Below are 13,614 nucleotides of genomic sequence, written 5' to 3'. Positions count from 1 at the left end.
AGTCACATGCTTATAGTACATGAATTGCGACTGGAAACTCAAGTGTTACTTTTCTAAATGAATAGAACTTCAGTCAACCCTTCGGCCACCTTCTGACTGCTGAACCCATCTGTTTCCCTCTGGTTTGGAATATCTGCACTCCGAACAGTCATTGACTCCTCTGTTAACATCATCTTAGACTCCATTTCCATCAACTTCATCAAATCCCATCATGTCTGACCATCACGCATGTGTTCATCCTGACTCGATTCCAGTCCCGGGCAAGCCATTGACCGGACGTCAGCTGTACTACCTTTCGTCTCTTCATCGTGCCCACGCTGCCTCTGCTCGCTTCCACGCCTATGAGCTTGAAAATGAAATTGCCGCCCTCAATATTCAATTGCGCCAGCTTCAACATGATCTGAAGCAGGAAGTTGACCGAGCGGAGCAAGAGGTCGTCGAAGCAGGACGTTATTCTGAGGAGGCTGGCTGCTTCCACGCCTCTGAGCTTGAAACTGAAATTACCGCCCGTAATATTAAGTCGCGCCAGCTTCAACATGATCTGGAGCAGGAAGTTGACCGAGCGGAGCAAGAGGTCATCAAAGCAGAACGTTATTTTGAGGAGGCTGGCCGCGTTAGTCGTGAGGAACGCGCCGGCAGATAGCGTGAGTCTCATTTCCAACTTTTTTTTGGTTCTCTTGCTCCTGCCTGGCCATTGCTAACTCTATCTATCATTCCTTAGATGCCACAGCCCGAATACTTCTTTAACAGCTTGTCACTTCGTTTCCATAGGCAAGGTGTTGTGTGATGGGCGGTATATTGCCATCCTGTGGGTTTCTTGTTGGTTGAGATACTTGCTGGGGAGAATCAGAGCTTTCTTAGGGTGGACTTTTTTCCTGTTGTTTAGGTGATACTGCGAGTGATCTGTAGGAGGTCAATAGCTTCAGGAAGGGGTCAAATGTGCTGAGTATATTACATTACGTTAGGAGCATATGTCGCTATGAGTGAATACAGACTACCTCTATAGCTACCCCAACGTATTCAGTCTCGGTAGAGGATAGGCCCGCCATCGTCAACTCTGACATGATTACTTGTATCTTTGAAGACTCGGTCGCTCCTTGCTCCAGAACAATCTTCCACTCCCGTTCGCGCCCTTTCACTAGCTCATGTGTCTGATATTCGCCGAATCTTCCGTGGTCCACTGTCGTCTTCCCCGTCATCCATTTCTTGACGTTTTTTTGTGTTGTAGCTGGTGGCATCATTCACATGCTCGGGGGAATTCGATGGACTGGATGCCACTAGCTCGTCCCTGAGGCGGCCGGCAAAGGTATCATAAGGCTTGTAAGGAATCATCTTCCGATGAATCGTAGGCCGTGTTATAGGTATTACAGCAGTCTTCAGGTTTCCGAGCGCGTCAAGAAGATCAGTGGTGATCGTAGCTTCGCATAAGAGTATTGATTCCTGATCTAAAACGTGCGTCACGAGAAGACGGGACTGGGGAGAACATAAACATGGGTTAGTATGGTATCAGCCAGAAGATAAGCAGGCGGATGAACGTACAACAAAGTAAGTTTCTGGTTCTGGTCCAGGGGATCTGAGTCTGAGAACGCGTTGACGCTGCGCAAGAGCCAGTAGAATGAAAAGGAAGTAAGGGTCTTCAGTCCAGTCCCTTGGGGTTGTAAGAGCGAGGAGATCTTGACACCGACCAGGCACTCTGCTTGCTCGGGCAAGACTCTCGCAATGGTCTATGCGGTCTCCATTGATATCGGTATAATGTATATAGCCTACCAGCGGCGGCGAGCTATAATCGAGTGGGGTTTCACGACGATAGAACGCCATATAAGATGGGCGGTGGATCGGCCGGCCTTGGAAGTAGAAGTGGGACCCGTGGCTGCTCCGCAGAGATGTTAGTAGGGATAATAGATAATGGCTGTGCCTCTTACCGAGCGCGTGCGAAATTCCGCCCCTCGCCTAACAAAAGCCTGCAGAGAGAACGGAGCTTCACCTCGGGAAACAGACGACGAGCTAGCGCTTCAGCATCGCCAGTACCCTTGGAATCCTTCGGCGTGGACTCTGAGTAAGCGGATGTCTCAAGATCGTCGAAGTGGCATCCTAGCGATTCCAGATGCTTCAAAGTCCATAGTAGAGGGTGATCTAGAAGATCACGCCGACCGCGGACAAAGTCCAGGAGCGGCTTTGGCGTACAAGCCTGTGTCATCATCAGGATGGCAACATCAGTGGCGGTGTTGTTGATTTTGATGGCTGGAAGATGAAAGCCGAATGACGCTTAATGGAGCACTCTGTGAAAGGAGCCGCTGAAGCCTTTCACCTGCTTTGATTACGTAGCCGAGGCTGCAGCAGGCAGTTTCTCACCGCCTAGGCAGCCGTGCCTGACCACGGCCCCACTGGTCCCAGTCAACCAAGCGGGGCAATGTTTACATTATTTCCATCTCCATCTCCATCTGTTACCTCCATCTCGATCCTGCTACTATGGCTTACCCTCCGTATTTTAGCAATGTCGTCTCCAAGTCAGCATTCAACGCTCGCTTCAAGTCCGAGAATGGCAAACCTTTTGCTGAACTAGACAGTGTATCCGCCAGTCACTGGGGACGGCCCCATCTACTCGCCTGTCGTGTAGTACGGCGGGAGGCTCAAGCCAACTTGCTTCCGATTATCTCTAAATATGCAGCCAACTCAGACTTGCAGTCTCCGCCCGATGAGATTCAGAATTTTCTACAAGGCCCCGATCCTGCGCACATGACACAAAGCGAGCATTTTCTGGTGCGGAAGGCAGGTTATGGAATCTCACTTGGTCAAGTCTGGGCAGCAATGGCCATGTTGAAGCAACATACGGTCAAGCAAGAGATACCCCCTACACAAGCTCAAGACGAACCTGAATGTGAATTTGACGAACCTGAATCTGAATCCGACAATACTACGGAGGAAAGCCTGCCTAAGCCACGCCTCAGACGAGGAACATCCCATGCAGAATTCACTGATTCCAGCACAATGCAAGTCGATTCGAGCAGCCCACTACCGCTTTCTAGTTCGTTCCATGGTTCCCAGACTTCGTCTCTGGGCTATGTTGACTCTCATACACACTATTTGGGCATAGCTCCTGAAGACAACACCCTACGACTGGCATCTTGTGTCATTCGACACATTCTATACTTCGCTCCGCCGCAAGTCTCCGCGTCGAACTCGAACGTGGTCGAGTTTCGAGATGCCAAAATTCGACTGGCACGTAGAACAGTCATCAGAAAACGGCGAATTGTTGCAGTTGATGACGGTGGGTTGTGTTTGCGGCAGCAAACCTCGGAAGGAGGATTTGTTCTTGCAAAGAGCCATGTAGCAATCTTGGAAGCAAAACCGCAATTCCAATGTCTAGAAGACGGCCGACCAGTTATCTCGGATGGAGGCTTTGGCCAGATGGTGTGCGAAGCATTAGCGGCCAGGCTGTCAGATGATTCACAAGAAAGGTGAGGTTCCCTGGCCACTGGCTTTGCCTGTCTGTCACTTGGAGTCCAGTCTAGTCTAATGATTATGCCAGCGTTATAATCATCCATTGTACGCAGCATTACATGTGCTTTCTTCAAATGAACATGAGCGACGCTTATATCACTGATTTTGAAAGCGCCACGCCCGAGCAGATGCTGAACGTATTCTCAACGCCTTGGTTTGATCTCACCAAGAGAAGTGGAAGGGAGGGTGTATTGATGAATCTTATTGGGATCATGCGTCGGGCAATAGACCCTGGTTCTCCGAGCTAAGTCACACAAGCCCGCTAAGAATAGAAAATGTACTGTTAGTCTATCAACGGTATGAGTTGCAAGGCAGAGATATGTGAATGCGAGGAATGGAAATTTAATGCCACATGGCACATCTGTGAGGTTCCAGGAACAGGAGTTTCCTGGCTTTAAAATCTCCGGGTTCCATGGCGGTCTTCCGCTGCTATGCACAGCTGGCTTATACATTATTAAGTAATATTTATACCCGTGTGCATAAATGGATTTTGCTAGGTAGTAATCGATAATAACGTGGATGAACGGTCGAGTAGGTCTTGCATCTGCCGGGGGCGCCAGTTGACGTTCCTCTGCCTGTGCTGGTTGTACGACCGCAATCTGGCGACCGGGCTGGGTCTGGCGTGCCTGGTATTACAACCCAAGACCTACGCACTCAGTCGTACCGCTCGGGCCATCAGCATTTGGACCTGCCTCTCAAATCCTCGGCTCCAGTCCGTCCGACCTTCTAGGTGTTCAAACCACAAGCCTAAGCCCGTACTCGACCCAGAATCCCAGGCAACAGGCCCCAATTGGCTTCAGACCTAATCGATCGTGTGCCTTGCGGCGTCCGTCCTAGTATAGGTCGCGATTGAAGGAGCTCTCTTCCGTGCGTACAATACAGTACATGGAAATTCGAGAGACAGTATGAATCTATGCATTTACTTGTTCGCCTTATTAATCTACATAAGTTTAACTTAGATTTGTTCAGTCTAGGATGCTGCTGATATTGCTGGAAATGATTTATGTTCTAATACATGTATCAAGAGGTTAGATCAACAGAGCCATAAAAGCCCTTTCATCCTTGGTCTGCGTCACAAGGGCTTGAGAAGGTCTTTCAAAGGAAGCGCCTTGTTCCTGATTCGCAAGGGAATGATCGCCGCGCGAGATAACTGCGGACAGGAGGTTGGAACATACTGCCCTCCGGTGCCGCCTGCCGAAATCTCAGGAGGCTGATTCCACATTCCGCTGATGCCCGTCGTTCCTTGACGCTCGTCTTTCCTCTGACGGCAGTCTTGCCTCTGACGGCAGTCTTGCCTCTGACGGCAGTCTTCCCTCTGACGGCAGTCTTCCCTCTGACGGCAGTCTTCCCTCTGACGGCAGTCTTCCCTCGACGCTCGTCGTTCCCTGACGGCAGTCTTTCCTCTGACGCTCGTCTTTCCTTTGACGGCAGTCCTCCTTTGGCGGCAGTCCGTGTCTGACGCCCGTCCTTCCCTGTCTATTTGTGATGTCAGATGTCCATCCTTCTGACGCTGGCCGTACCTTAACGCCTTCCCTAATACTCGTTGTAATCTGATGTCTGGTCTGGCCCCCGTCTTTGATGTCCGTCTCCCTCTGACGCCCGTCCTTCCTTGTAGTACCCTGGGATACAAGGATTTCCAGCCAAACTCGCCGGGCAGATTTACAGTGCGTCTCGAAATCGGTCTGACCTTCAAACACAGCCCCACTGCCAAGGACTTAGTATAGTAAGCCACGAAGGAGGTAAATGTGGAAGATGAGATCTTATGAGATTATTGTGTCAGAAACAACCATTCCAGGAGGCACTTTGCCGCATGAATGAACTTCCATGATATATACTCTCCTATGGCGTGTTTGGTCCTGTATGGATCCTTACGTGGCAGATTTCCTCTCAAGAGGCTAGACATAAGAGGGTGATCCTCTTGAAACAAGCTCCTTGTGCTAATGTTCCCAAGTAGAATAACTTTACATTATGACTAAGTCATGAACGTATCCTCATGGCCTTCTATTTATGGCATAGCGCACAGAATAATCTACATATCATATATTTTTGCTCAAGAAATGTTTCACGCGAGGTTATCAGCCATGAGAGACTGGCCTTAGACCAGAATACCTTATGTGCGGAGAAACCTCCCAGACTAGGCAGCATATTTCTGGGACAGCTCCCGTCTTGGCATCACGTGTGCGTATTCCCACGGCCACGGGCTTTCCCTCCACGCCAGGCACGCACCTGGTCTCTGACGCTAGTTTCGAACGGACCTTTCGTTGCTATTTGTTCAACATCACCCCAGCGAGACGCTCACGCTGCGGTCGCTGAGGGAGCCATTTTCGGCTCCCCCTTACCATCATGTTCTCTCAAGTTCAAAGACTTATTATGCCGACTGTTTCCTTCTCTGCTTCTGTTCTTCCTCCCACTCGCATCTCCTGCGGAAGCGCCCATCCATTCGAAGCCCGTACCCGGTACCAGACACCACTTTTCTTCCCACCTTCTTATTTATTACACCTGGCCTACCATCCTTTGCCAGTATTTCCGTGAACTGTGTCGGCCATGACGCGACCCTCACGACCAGTTGAATCTTACGACAGGCCAAGCGAAAGCGATGCTAGCTCCAACCTGAGCGAGATCTTTTCAGACAATGGATCAGATAGCGACTCTAGCAGCGACCCGGGCCTCGATAGCGAGGATTCAGACGATGAAGATGAACCAGGCGATGATACCTTCGACGACGAGGGCCAGCTTCCTCCTGAACACTACTTGGCCCAGGCAGAGAGCCTGGATGTTTCTCAGCTTCGACAGAAGCGATACAGCGACGGCACTCAGGAAAGGCTTGATGAGACTCGCATGTACTGGAATAGGTAGATAACCCTCTTGACCCTCAGGCTATGTTGAAGCTCACTTGGCGGCTCCCTGGCAAGGTACTGTCAGCACATCGGTGTTGACCCAGTGCAGCACTGGCAATGGATCACAGACTCCGACGAGACGGTTCGCTTCCTATATGCATTTTTCGGATGGCGGTGTGATATTCGTCGTGGTAAGAATGGCCGTCACTGCCCAGGGATTGCATACAAGAGCTCGCTTGAGTCATTCTGGAAGTGGTGGCATCTTGTTCTGAAGCAGGAGACGGCGTCAGGACTGAGCAAAGACATAACTGTCAAGGTAAATGATGTAAGTACACAATTCACTTTCCGCTTTGGCCAAAGAAGGCACGGTTACTGATCAGGTGCAGGTCATCGCCATGGTCGCCAAAGAGAAAGGCCTGGAGGTTGACCGGAAGCCAAAGAAGAATATGTACATTGAGGACGTCGCCGAGTTTGCACGCGTCCTTCTGACCACGACTGAGATGACATTTGACTGTGGCTGGCAGCGGATCCAACTCCTTTTCTTCTGCCAGCTTGCAGCCATCACTGCAAGCCGTCCAGGGGCACTCCTCCACCTTCGCTATCGAGATATAGCATTGACTCTGATCCGAGATCCGGAAGGCGAGCGCCCTCGGCTGTTTATCTACTTGAGGCCAGACTTTACAAAGAGGTTTCTTGGAAAGAAGGCTGCGTAGGTGTTCTCGATTCTTATAGCTCCTTGGAGCCAGTCGGCTGACAGAATTGGATAGGAATGAATTTAGAATTCCAGAAATTATATTTGACCCAACTCTGGTCCTCAGTCCACATGTATGCTTGCTAAGTATGCTCTTCCATATACAGGGCTTCAAGAGGATTTCTTCAACCGGACCGGTATTGGATTGCCCGGAGAAACTTTACAGTCTTGGGGTGCTGGATGGCAAGGGACAGCAGGAGCTGAAACTCAAGGATGAAATACTGGATAAGTTTCTGTTCTGCCAGGTAGAACGGCTACCTACAGGATATCGAATTGAGTTGGAGAAGGGACTGACGGACTCCACGGTGCGGTCCCGGATGCGTCGCGGCGGCGAGATTACAGGTTTTGATCAAATTGCCCGGCCATACCTTCTCCGATATGCTGGGGCCAAGGAATTCAACAGCAGTGGTGAGTGTTTCTCTAGTTCGGAAGTAGATGGGCGCTAACCCACTAAATAGAAGAAGTTACGGATGCTCTTCAAAATGTTATCCTACAACACTCTGATATCCGCACCTTCATCCGACATTACGAGGTGGATATTGATGTTGATGTTCAGGGTATCATCCGCAAAACTGGTTCTCAGTCACCGTTGGTGCGATTTGCCTGCTCGTTGAGTGCCTCGATTGATCCAGATCGACCTTATAAGCTCTCTCCTGAAGAATCCAAGTCCCTCAATGAGCTCCCCGTGGTTCGTGCGCGGCAGGACATACTAAAGAAACGCAAGCAGAAATGGGATGACCGCAAAACCAAGTTTGACCGTGCTCATATGGCTTTTCAAGCTACCTTCAGCCATTTTGTCGAGGGAGCTCTTACCAAGCGCCACCATCATCTAAAGGCAAAGCTGGAACTTTACCAGGATCGAATGATGGAAGCGAAGAGGAGGTATAACAAAGCCATCCGTGAACTGCGGAATGAGAAACAACGACAGCGTAACCGGCGAATCCGAGAAAATCTGGAGCGGTACCGCAATGAGCAACCCGTGATTGACCTTGAACGGCAACTAGCAGGGAAGCTAGTAGATACCAAGGTGATGGACGCTCTGGAGCACAAGGGATTCATGCCTCCGCAGCATCTAATGATGATTGACGCCATGCTGACTATGCCGGGTGCCACCATTGAGGCGGAGCTTCAGCGCCGGATCAAGGCGATCAATGCGATGACTGCCTTCTGCCCCGTGGAAGAGGGACGGCCCACGCCTCGACCCATCCAATCTTGCCGCCGGCCTGGACTTGACGATGACATCGACGAATCCGGACCTCCTGCAAAACGGCAACGGCACGTGCTGGAGGATGACACCGCGATCGCCCTGCGCCAAGCGATGGAGTCCGTGCGGGTCAAGAATAGGGAAGAACGACCGACAATTTGCTTTCTGTGCTTGGGGAACCCTAATCTCCCGCTTAAGGACCGGATTGCGAACTACAAAACTCCCGGCTCACTTACCAGGCATTTTCTACGGAAACATGTCAATCCTCCCTGGCCGGCCAGAGGAATTGAGTGTAATGTCTGTGGGATAGAATTACTTGCACGAAAAGCTGATCTTCTGAATCATGCCGAATTCTGCCACGGAACGGTCGTGCGAGGCCGAACTCAGGGGAAGCTGGCACAAGAATGTCAACCAGCTATATTCGTGTTATAGTAATGTATTGTCATCTAAGCCATTCTTAATGATCGTCGATGATTTTCTGGTACAGTGCAAGCTTTGTTCTTTACGATGTTCATAAATTGATATAGATATATATATATATATATATATAAATAAGAAATGTCCGAGGTCCTTCATAATTTTACCTCGCGTGCGATTGACTCCATCTATCGCAAGATCTTCCCCAGCGCTTCCTAGCAGCAATGGAGGACAACAAGCACAGAATTTAGTGCCAGTGGAGGATCAGGAAGAAGAATTATAGGCTCTGGATCTATTATAGCCTTTTAATACTGGACGCAAAACTTATATAGATTGTAGTCTGGCTAGATTATATTTCTGCTGTTCTTTGTCCCAACAAGATCTCATTCCGCGGCCTGCGAACCAGCGCAGCTCTGGATCCTCTGCTTGTGAGCCAGGTTGGCTCGTGAACCGACGGGCTTCAGATCCGCGGCTCGTGGACCAGTGTCGATCGGTGTCTAGCCTGGCCCATGCACTAACAGGCTCTAGATCCACGGCTCGTGGATCAGCGTAGATCAGTGACTAGGCTAGCCCTGTAGCCTTCGTAGATCGTAGCGTGCTTGAAACACAAGTCTGTTGCCAAGTAGCCGATCTGGCTTCCAGTCCGGTGTCCGCGAGCCAAAGTAGCTTACTGTCCATCACGGGTGATGGGCCATGGACACTGGGCATAGCGAGTCTGTGATCCCTAGCCTAATGCCCGGAGTGGTTTTATATCCTGTCTATAGCTAGCGATATGGTTCGCGAGTCCAGAACAGACTGCTTTGATGATGGAAGACCTGGCAATCCATTCAGGGTTGTGGAGCATTCACGCGCTCCACGGGCAGCTGGAGGATTCGGGACCTTTTTCACTCCTCTGTCACTTTGTTTTCGCTCCATCCTCGCATCATCTCCAGCCACAATATTTTTGTTGATGATAATTTAAGATATGACAATATTGAATGATGACAAGATTAGATGATGACAAGATTAGATGATGACAAGATTAGATGATGACAAGATTAGATGATGACAAGATTAGATGATGTCAAGATTAGACGATGACAAAATCAGACGATGACAAAATCAGACGATGACAATATTAGATGATGACAAGATTAGGCGTGCGATAATATTCGGCCATCCTAATTTTTACCCATCGTAATATTAGGTCATGATAAAATTGTACCTGTCCGGGGTTAACACGGATTTAAGACCCTGTTCCCATATCCGGCTTGCGGCATCTTGGAAGCGACACCTGACTTGTGCACTCGATGCAGCATGTGGCTGCAGCATCCAAGCACTTGTTGAAACTTGATTACTAATATTGATCACCGCCTTAAGACTTGAAGCACTCCGCTAGTCTGGCTACCGTATTACATAGTTGCTACTCAAAATGCCCTGTTCCCGTCCAAGATATCACGACCGTCGAGCGCGGCGAGCATCGGAGGCAGCCGAGTTGACGGGATCGAGGCGACTAACAGCGAGAGTGACAGAGTCGCGAGTATTCTGCCAGTGTGTCGACCGCTTCCGCACATTCGACTCCGAACCTCTATTATTTCTTCATGCTTCGAATTCCGTACATAGAGCGCCGGATAGATCGAATATAAGTCTACTTTGGCGAACTAGCATATAAAGCAGTCTTTTTATGGTTAACAAAACCTTTGAAATACCTGCTACAAGTTCCACACCCCATGACCAAAAACCGTACACGCGTTGGATCATGAGATTCATGCCCAGTCCGACCCTCAGCATTAAATACCAGCCCCTTGGTGATTTTGCGCCATGCTGGATTTTGTTTTTCAGATTAGCACCGTGGCTTGATCGCGATCCAAACATCATGATCTCAGCCATACTCTAATCCAAGGCCCGCAACCCGATGTACTAGATAAGTGGTTTGTGTCATTGGCTTGAAGTCCCAAAACCAAGGACACTAGCCTGTAGTTTCTATTTTGTAGGCCTTGTTGGTCTGTCGTCTGGCTTAGACTACAGAGTATTTTAGACCTACCATACCCAGTTAATTGAAAGCAACTAAAGTCCCGGAGCCATGAACAGCAATTTCATAAATTTCCAGTGGCTGTTGATGGCTTATATCCTCACAGTACATACAGTATCAGCTTTTGTTTTAATCTTGAGAAACCATCCTGTCCTGATTATCCGGGCTGCTGATGTCCTTTTCGGTGATTTGATTTGGGGTTGGGTAATAGGAATCCTAAATATATCAGCAATGAAGAGAATATAAATGCCCGGAGATTATACCAATTGTGCTCCTACAAAGGCCCAGAAACCCGAACTACCGGCAGTGAAAATATGTACTCGGCCACTCTCTCGAATACGTATACCCAGACAGACATCAGCACCGCACAGCTTGCTATACTCGGATGACTTTTTCATTAAACTTGTTTTCCGACGGTCTCGCTTCTGGCGAATCAACTTTTTGCTTGCCCTTAAACTTTCTGGTAACTTCTGACGCAGCATGCTTGGTTGAGTTTGCATAGTTTTGATTTTCACTTTGTCAGAGCCTTCATGATTGTAAGAGGGAGGTTGCTAGGATTTATCTTTAAAGTTAAGGAATTGTCAATATGCTACTCCTTACATATGCGCAAAGGAGCAAAGCTCCATCTCTAGCCTCGAGGGCCACACTTCTGGAGGCAACACTTTTGAATTCAGCGGTTAAAAGCCATTTTTCTATTTAAGTTAAATCGCTCCTTTGTCGGTCACGAATATAGCGCCAGCCAATGATATTTGTTTCCTTGCCGCCGACATGCATTTTGTCTCGTAGTCGAGAGAGGACTTCTGGCAATAGGTTTCTCTTATGATAGTAAGCCAATCAGAAGAGTCATTTTGATCTATTTGGCGCTCTATGTACGGAATTCGAAGCGTGAAGAGATAATAGGTTCGGAGTCGAATGTGTGGAAGGCCCTGCGCGAGTTGAGGCTAACCTGGATGGGTAGACAGACGGTCGACGCGCGGCAGAATACCCACGACTCAATCGATCTCACTGACCAATCATCTCGCGCCTGATCGCGCCTGTCGACTCCGCCGCCTCCGTCGCTCGCCGCGCTCGGGATCATGACCTGCGACGGTTGTGATATCTCTGCACTACTATTGGAAATATTTTGTCTACTCCAGATCCATATGCTTAGCAGTTCCTTCAAATACATGTGTGGCGCAGATCCGAATGTAATCATGTTATTCTCTCAGCGCGTCTGTTTTCATTATCAAGCCTCCAAGGCGTGGCTCAAGCCAAGGTGTGGCACGTGGAGCAGTTGCTTGGCAGCCAATTGAAAAGACGACAACAGACCGAGAGCAAATGAAAAGAGAGTATCTAAAGACCAATCATAGTTACGTGCTATTTTTATCAAGCTAGGCAAAAGTGAATCCCCTCAGTATCCTGGGATACTAGGTGCGACTACTCTCCTGCCTCTCTATCTTTCCTCAACCTGCCTGACGTTCCTCTGCTTGTTTTCTCAGCTCAGCTTCCTGCTTTTGTCGTCCCTCTGTCTGTTTCCTCTCCTTTCTGCCTGGAAAAAGCGTTTTGTGGTCCGGCGAGCTGCTTCCGCTCATTTTCTTTTCTTTTCTTTCTGAATTGGCTGGAAAGTCCCGGGACGCACGAAGATCTCAAGACAATCACTCCAAGCAGAGACATGTGGAACACATGGATTGAGGCATGGTGGAGAGTGCACATGAGATAGCTGTTACGATGGCTAAATCAAACTCTGAAATAGCCTCCCCTACGCTCTTGACAGGGTCCTGCCCAAGAAGGTCAGTCTCTCATTATGACGCCTAGAATATTAGTCAGAATAAGCCCTTCCCAAGAAGGGTTGGCCCTTCTATTTGCAGCGGCAAAATTCAACACATTATGATAACGAGTCACATGAGGATTTAGGTAAGGTAGCCGCGCCCTTTCAGTCGTGCTGTAAGCCCCATGCATCAATATCACGTGACATTAGGCCAATGTGGGAAGCGATGGATTCGTGTCCTATTGGGTGGCCGGTACGGCCAGCTAAAGATATCTAGCTTACTAAGTGATGACTAGGCGAGGTCGACCCTAGGGGCAGGCGGTACCGGAGGGCAGTATGCTCCGACAGCCAATTGCCTGGCAGACCGGTGATTCTGGTTTCCCACCGCCTTACCCCTGTTTCTCGCACCACCCGTGTTCCCTTCTATCTATGCTCTTCCACCAGGTTCTCAGGAAACTCGTCTGAAGCCAAATGTCGACCATGCATATACAAGCTGCCACTCTGTCTTGCTTTTCCTACCCACTTATCACACTTGAAACAGCCCCAGCTGGTGATTTCTTGCGTTCCAGGCAGAAAGGATAAAACTTCCGCCGGACTGAATACCTTTTCTGGTACCTTGACGTATATTTCTCAATTGACGGGACGACCATGCTCTTTGGGCTCCCTTCTGAGGCTCACGGGGATCTCAGAATTTCTCCGTAGGAACAATTACACCTCTACCGTCACGGTGTTGCACTCAGCGGCTCCGAGAAGATAAGCGGAAACGGCAGCCTTCCTAAGACTTAACGTAATCCACGGGCGAACCGCGCTTACGGGCGAACCGCGCCTTTTCACCACTCTTTAAAACTTTTCAGCTAATAACACTCTTAAATCTAAATATTTCCTTTAATATCTATCATATTTATAAAGCTACTTATTAATACAGCCTCTAATAGTATGTCCTATAGTCCTGCAGCCACTGCAGCGTGGAGGAGCACGCTGGGAAGGTAGATAAACCTGTTCTTGAACCCCCCCCTCAACTTGTGGTTCCAGCTGCTGAAGACGATCCTGACCTTCCTGTACAGTTAAAAGGGTATTATTACCTAGAGTAGTACGTCTCCTTGCTCTTTTCTTCACTTTCCGCTCGTTTTCAGCTCGTAGGACCCT

General features: G+C 49.1%; 6 protein-coding genes across 6 annotated transcripts; 3 read left to right on the top strand and 3 right to left on the bottom strand.

The window, feature by feature from the left end:
- Nucleotides 1-211: 211 nt before the first annotated feature.
- BDV17DRAFT_296751 (uncharacterized protein) lies at nucleotides 212-643 on the top strand (the record flags this gene model as incomplete). The annotated part of the gene is made up of 1 exon (XM_073763367.1): nucleotides 212-643. The coding sequence occupies one exon, from the start codon at nucleotides 212-214 to the stop codon at nucleotides 641-643; it is 432 nt and encodes a 143-aa protein (XP_073609859.1).
- On the bottom strand, nucleotides 432-2,275 carry BDV17DRAFT_278251 (uncharacterized protein). Its single transcript, XM_073759511.1, has 4 exons — nucleotides 1,923-2,275; nucleotides 1,540-1,870; nucleotides 722-1,473; nucleotides 432-644 (listed from the first exon to the last, which is right to left on the bottom strand). The coding sequence occupies exons 1-3, from the start codon at nucleotides 2,198-2,200 to the stop codon at nucleotides 1,144-1,146; spliced, it is 939 nt and encodes a 312-aa protein (XP_073609858.1). The 5' UTR covers nucleotides 2,201-2,275; the 3' UTR covers nucleotides 432-644; nucleotides 722-1,143.
- Nucleotides 2,276-2,424: 149 nt separating this feature from the next.
- On the top strand, nucleotides 2,425-3,995 carry BDV17DRAFT_278249 (uncharacterized protein). The gene is made up of 2 exons (XM_073759510.1): nucleotides 2,425-3,458; nucleotides 3,530-3,995. Exons 1-2 carry the CDS (start codon nucleotides 2,470-2,472, stop codon nucleotides 3,747-3,749), a joined length of 1,209 nt encoding a protein of 402 aa, XP_073609857.1. The 5' UTR covers nucleotides 2,425-2,469; the 3' UTR covers nucleotides 3,750-3,995.
- Nucleotides 3,996-6,316: 2,321 nt separating this feature from the next.
- Nucleotides 6,317-8,888, top strand: BDV17DRAFT_278243 (DUF3435 domain-containing protein). Its single transcript, XM_073759509.1, has 5 exons — nucleotides 6,317-6,353; nucleotides 6,414-6,663; nucleotides 6,725-7,047; nucleotides 7,106-7,497; nucleotides 7,548-8,888. Exons 1-5 carry the CDS (start codon nucleotides 6,340-6,342, stop codon nucleotides 8,723-8,725), a joined length of 2,157 nt encoding a protein of 718 aa, XP_073609856.1. The 5' UTR covers nucleotides 6,317-6,339; the 3' UTR covers nucleotides 8,726-8,888.
- Nucleotides 8,889-10,344: 1,456 nt separating this feature from the next.
- BDV17DRAFT_278239 (MADS-box domain-containing protein) lies at nucleotides 10,345-11,354 on the bottom strand. Its single transcript, XM_073759508.1, has 2 exons — nucleotides 10,985-11,354; nucleotides 10,345-10,937 (listed from the first exon to the last, which is right to left on the bottom strand). Exons 1-2 carry the CDS (start codon nucleotides 11,219-11,221, stop codon nucleotides 10,851-10,853), a joined length of 324 nt encoding a protein of 107 aa, XP_073609855.1. The 5' UTR covers nucleotides 11,222-11,354; the 3' UTR covers nucleotides 10,345-10,850.
- Nucleotides 11,355-12,119: 765 nt separating this feature from the next.
- BDV17DRAFT_278238 (uncharacterized protein) lies at nucleotides 12,120-13,332 on the bottom strand. The gene has a single exon (XM_073759507.1). The coding sequence runs from the start codon at nucleotides 12,411-12,413 to the stop codon at nucleotides 12,201-12,203; it is 213 nt and encodes a 70-aa protein (XP_073609854.1). The 5' UTR covers nucleotides 12,414-13,332; the 3' UTR covers nucleotides 12,120-12,200.
- Nucleotides 13,333-13,614: the final 282 nt, after the last annotated feature.

Source organism: Aspergillus undulatus (genome assembly GCF_047715775.1).
Source record: "Aspergillus undulatus strain CBS 261.88 unplaced genomic scaffold BDV17scaffold_119, whole genome shotgun sequence".
In the NCBI taxonomy this organism is placed as follows: Eukaryota; Fungi; Ascomycota; class Eurotiomycetes; order Eurotiales; family Aspergillaceae; genus Aspergillus; species Aspergillus undulatus.
Note: the sequence above shows the minus strand (reverse complement) of the source record. Positions and strands in the feature narration are given on the sequence as shown.

What these genes read in the sequence shown, in the direction of transcription:
- BDV17DRAFT_278251 (XM_073759511.1), bottom strand. Translation starts at nt 2,200, where the DNA reads ATGATGACACAGGCTTGTACGCCAAAGCCGCTCCTGGACTTTGTCCGC. An exon ending in CGGAATTTCGCACGCGCTCG is followed by an intron (nt 1,871 to 1,922) that starts GTAAGAGGCACA and finishes TCTGCGGAGCAG; the next exon opens with CCACGGGTCCCACTTCTACT. An exon ending in AACCAGAAACTTACTTTGTT is followed by an intron (nt 1,474 to 1,539) that starts GTACGTTCATCC and finishes TGTTCTCCCCAG; the next exon opens with TCCCGTCTTCTCGTGACGCA.
- BDV17DRAFT_278249 (XM_073759510.1), top strand. Translation starts at nt 2,470, where the DNA reads ATGGCTTACCCTCCGTATTTTAGCAATGTCGTCTCCAAGTCAGCATTC. An exon ending in TCAGATGATTCACAAGAAAG is followed by an intron (nt 3,459 to 3,529) that starts GTGAGGTTCCCT and finishes TGATTATGCCAG; the next exon opens with CGTTATAATCATCCATTGTA.
- BDV17DRAFT_278243 (XM_073759509.1), top strand. An exon ending in TAACTGTCAAGGTAAATGAT is followed by an intron (nt 6,664 to 6,724) that starts GTAAGTACACAA and finishes GATCAGGTGCAG; the next exon opens with GTCATCGCCATGGTCGCCAA. An exon ending in CAAGGAATTCAACAGCAGTG is followed by an intron (nt 7,498 to 7,547) that starts GTGAGTGTTTCT and finishes CCCACTAAATAG; the next exon opens with AAGAAGTTACGGATGCTCTT.
- BDV17DRAFT_278239 (XM_073759508.1), bottom strand. Translation starts at nt 11,221, where the DNA reads ATGCAAACTCAACCAAGCATGCTGCGTCAGAAGTTACCAGAAAGTTTA. An exon ending in CCTTTGTAGGAGCACAATTG is followed by an intron (nt 10,938 to 10,984) that starts GTATAATCTCCG and finishes TGATATATTTAG; the next exon opens with GATTCCTATTACCCAACCCC.
- BDV17DRAFT_278238 (XM_073759507.1), bottom strand. Translation starts at nt 12,413, where the DNA reads ATGTGCACTCTCCACCATGCCTCAATCCATGTGTTCCACATGTCTCTG.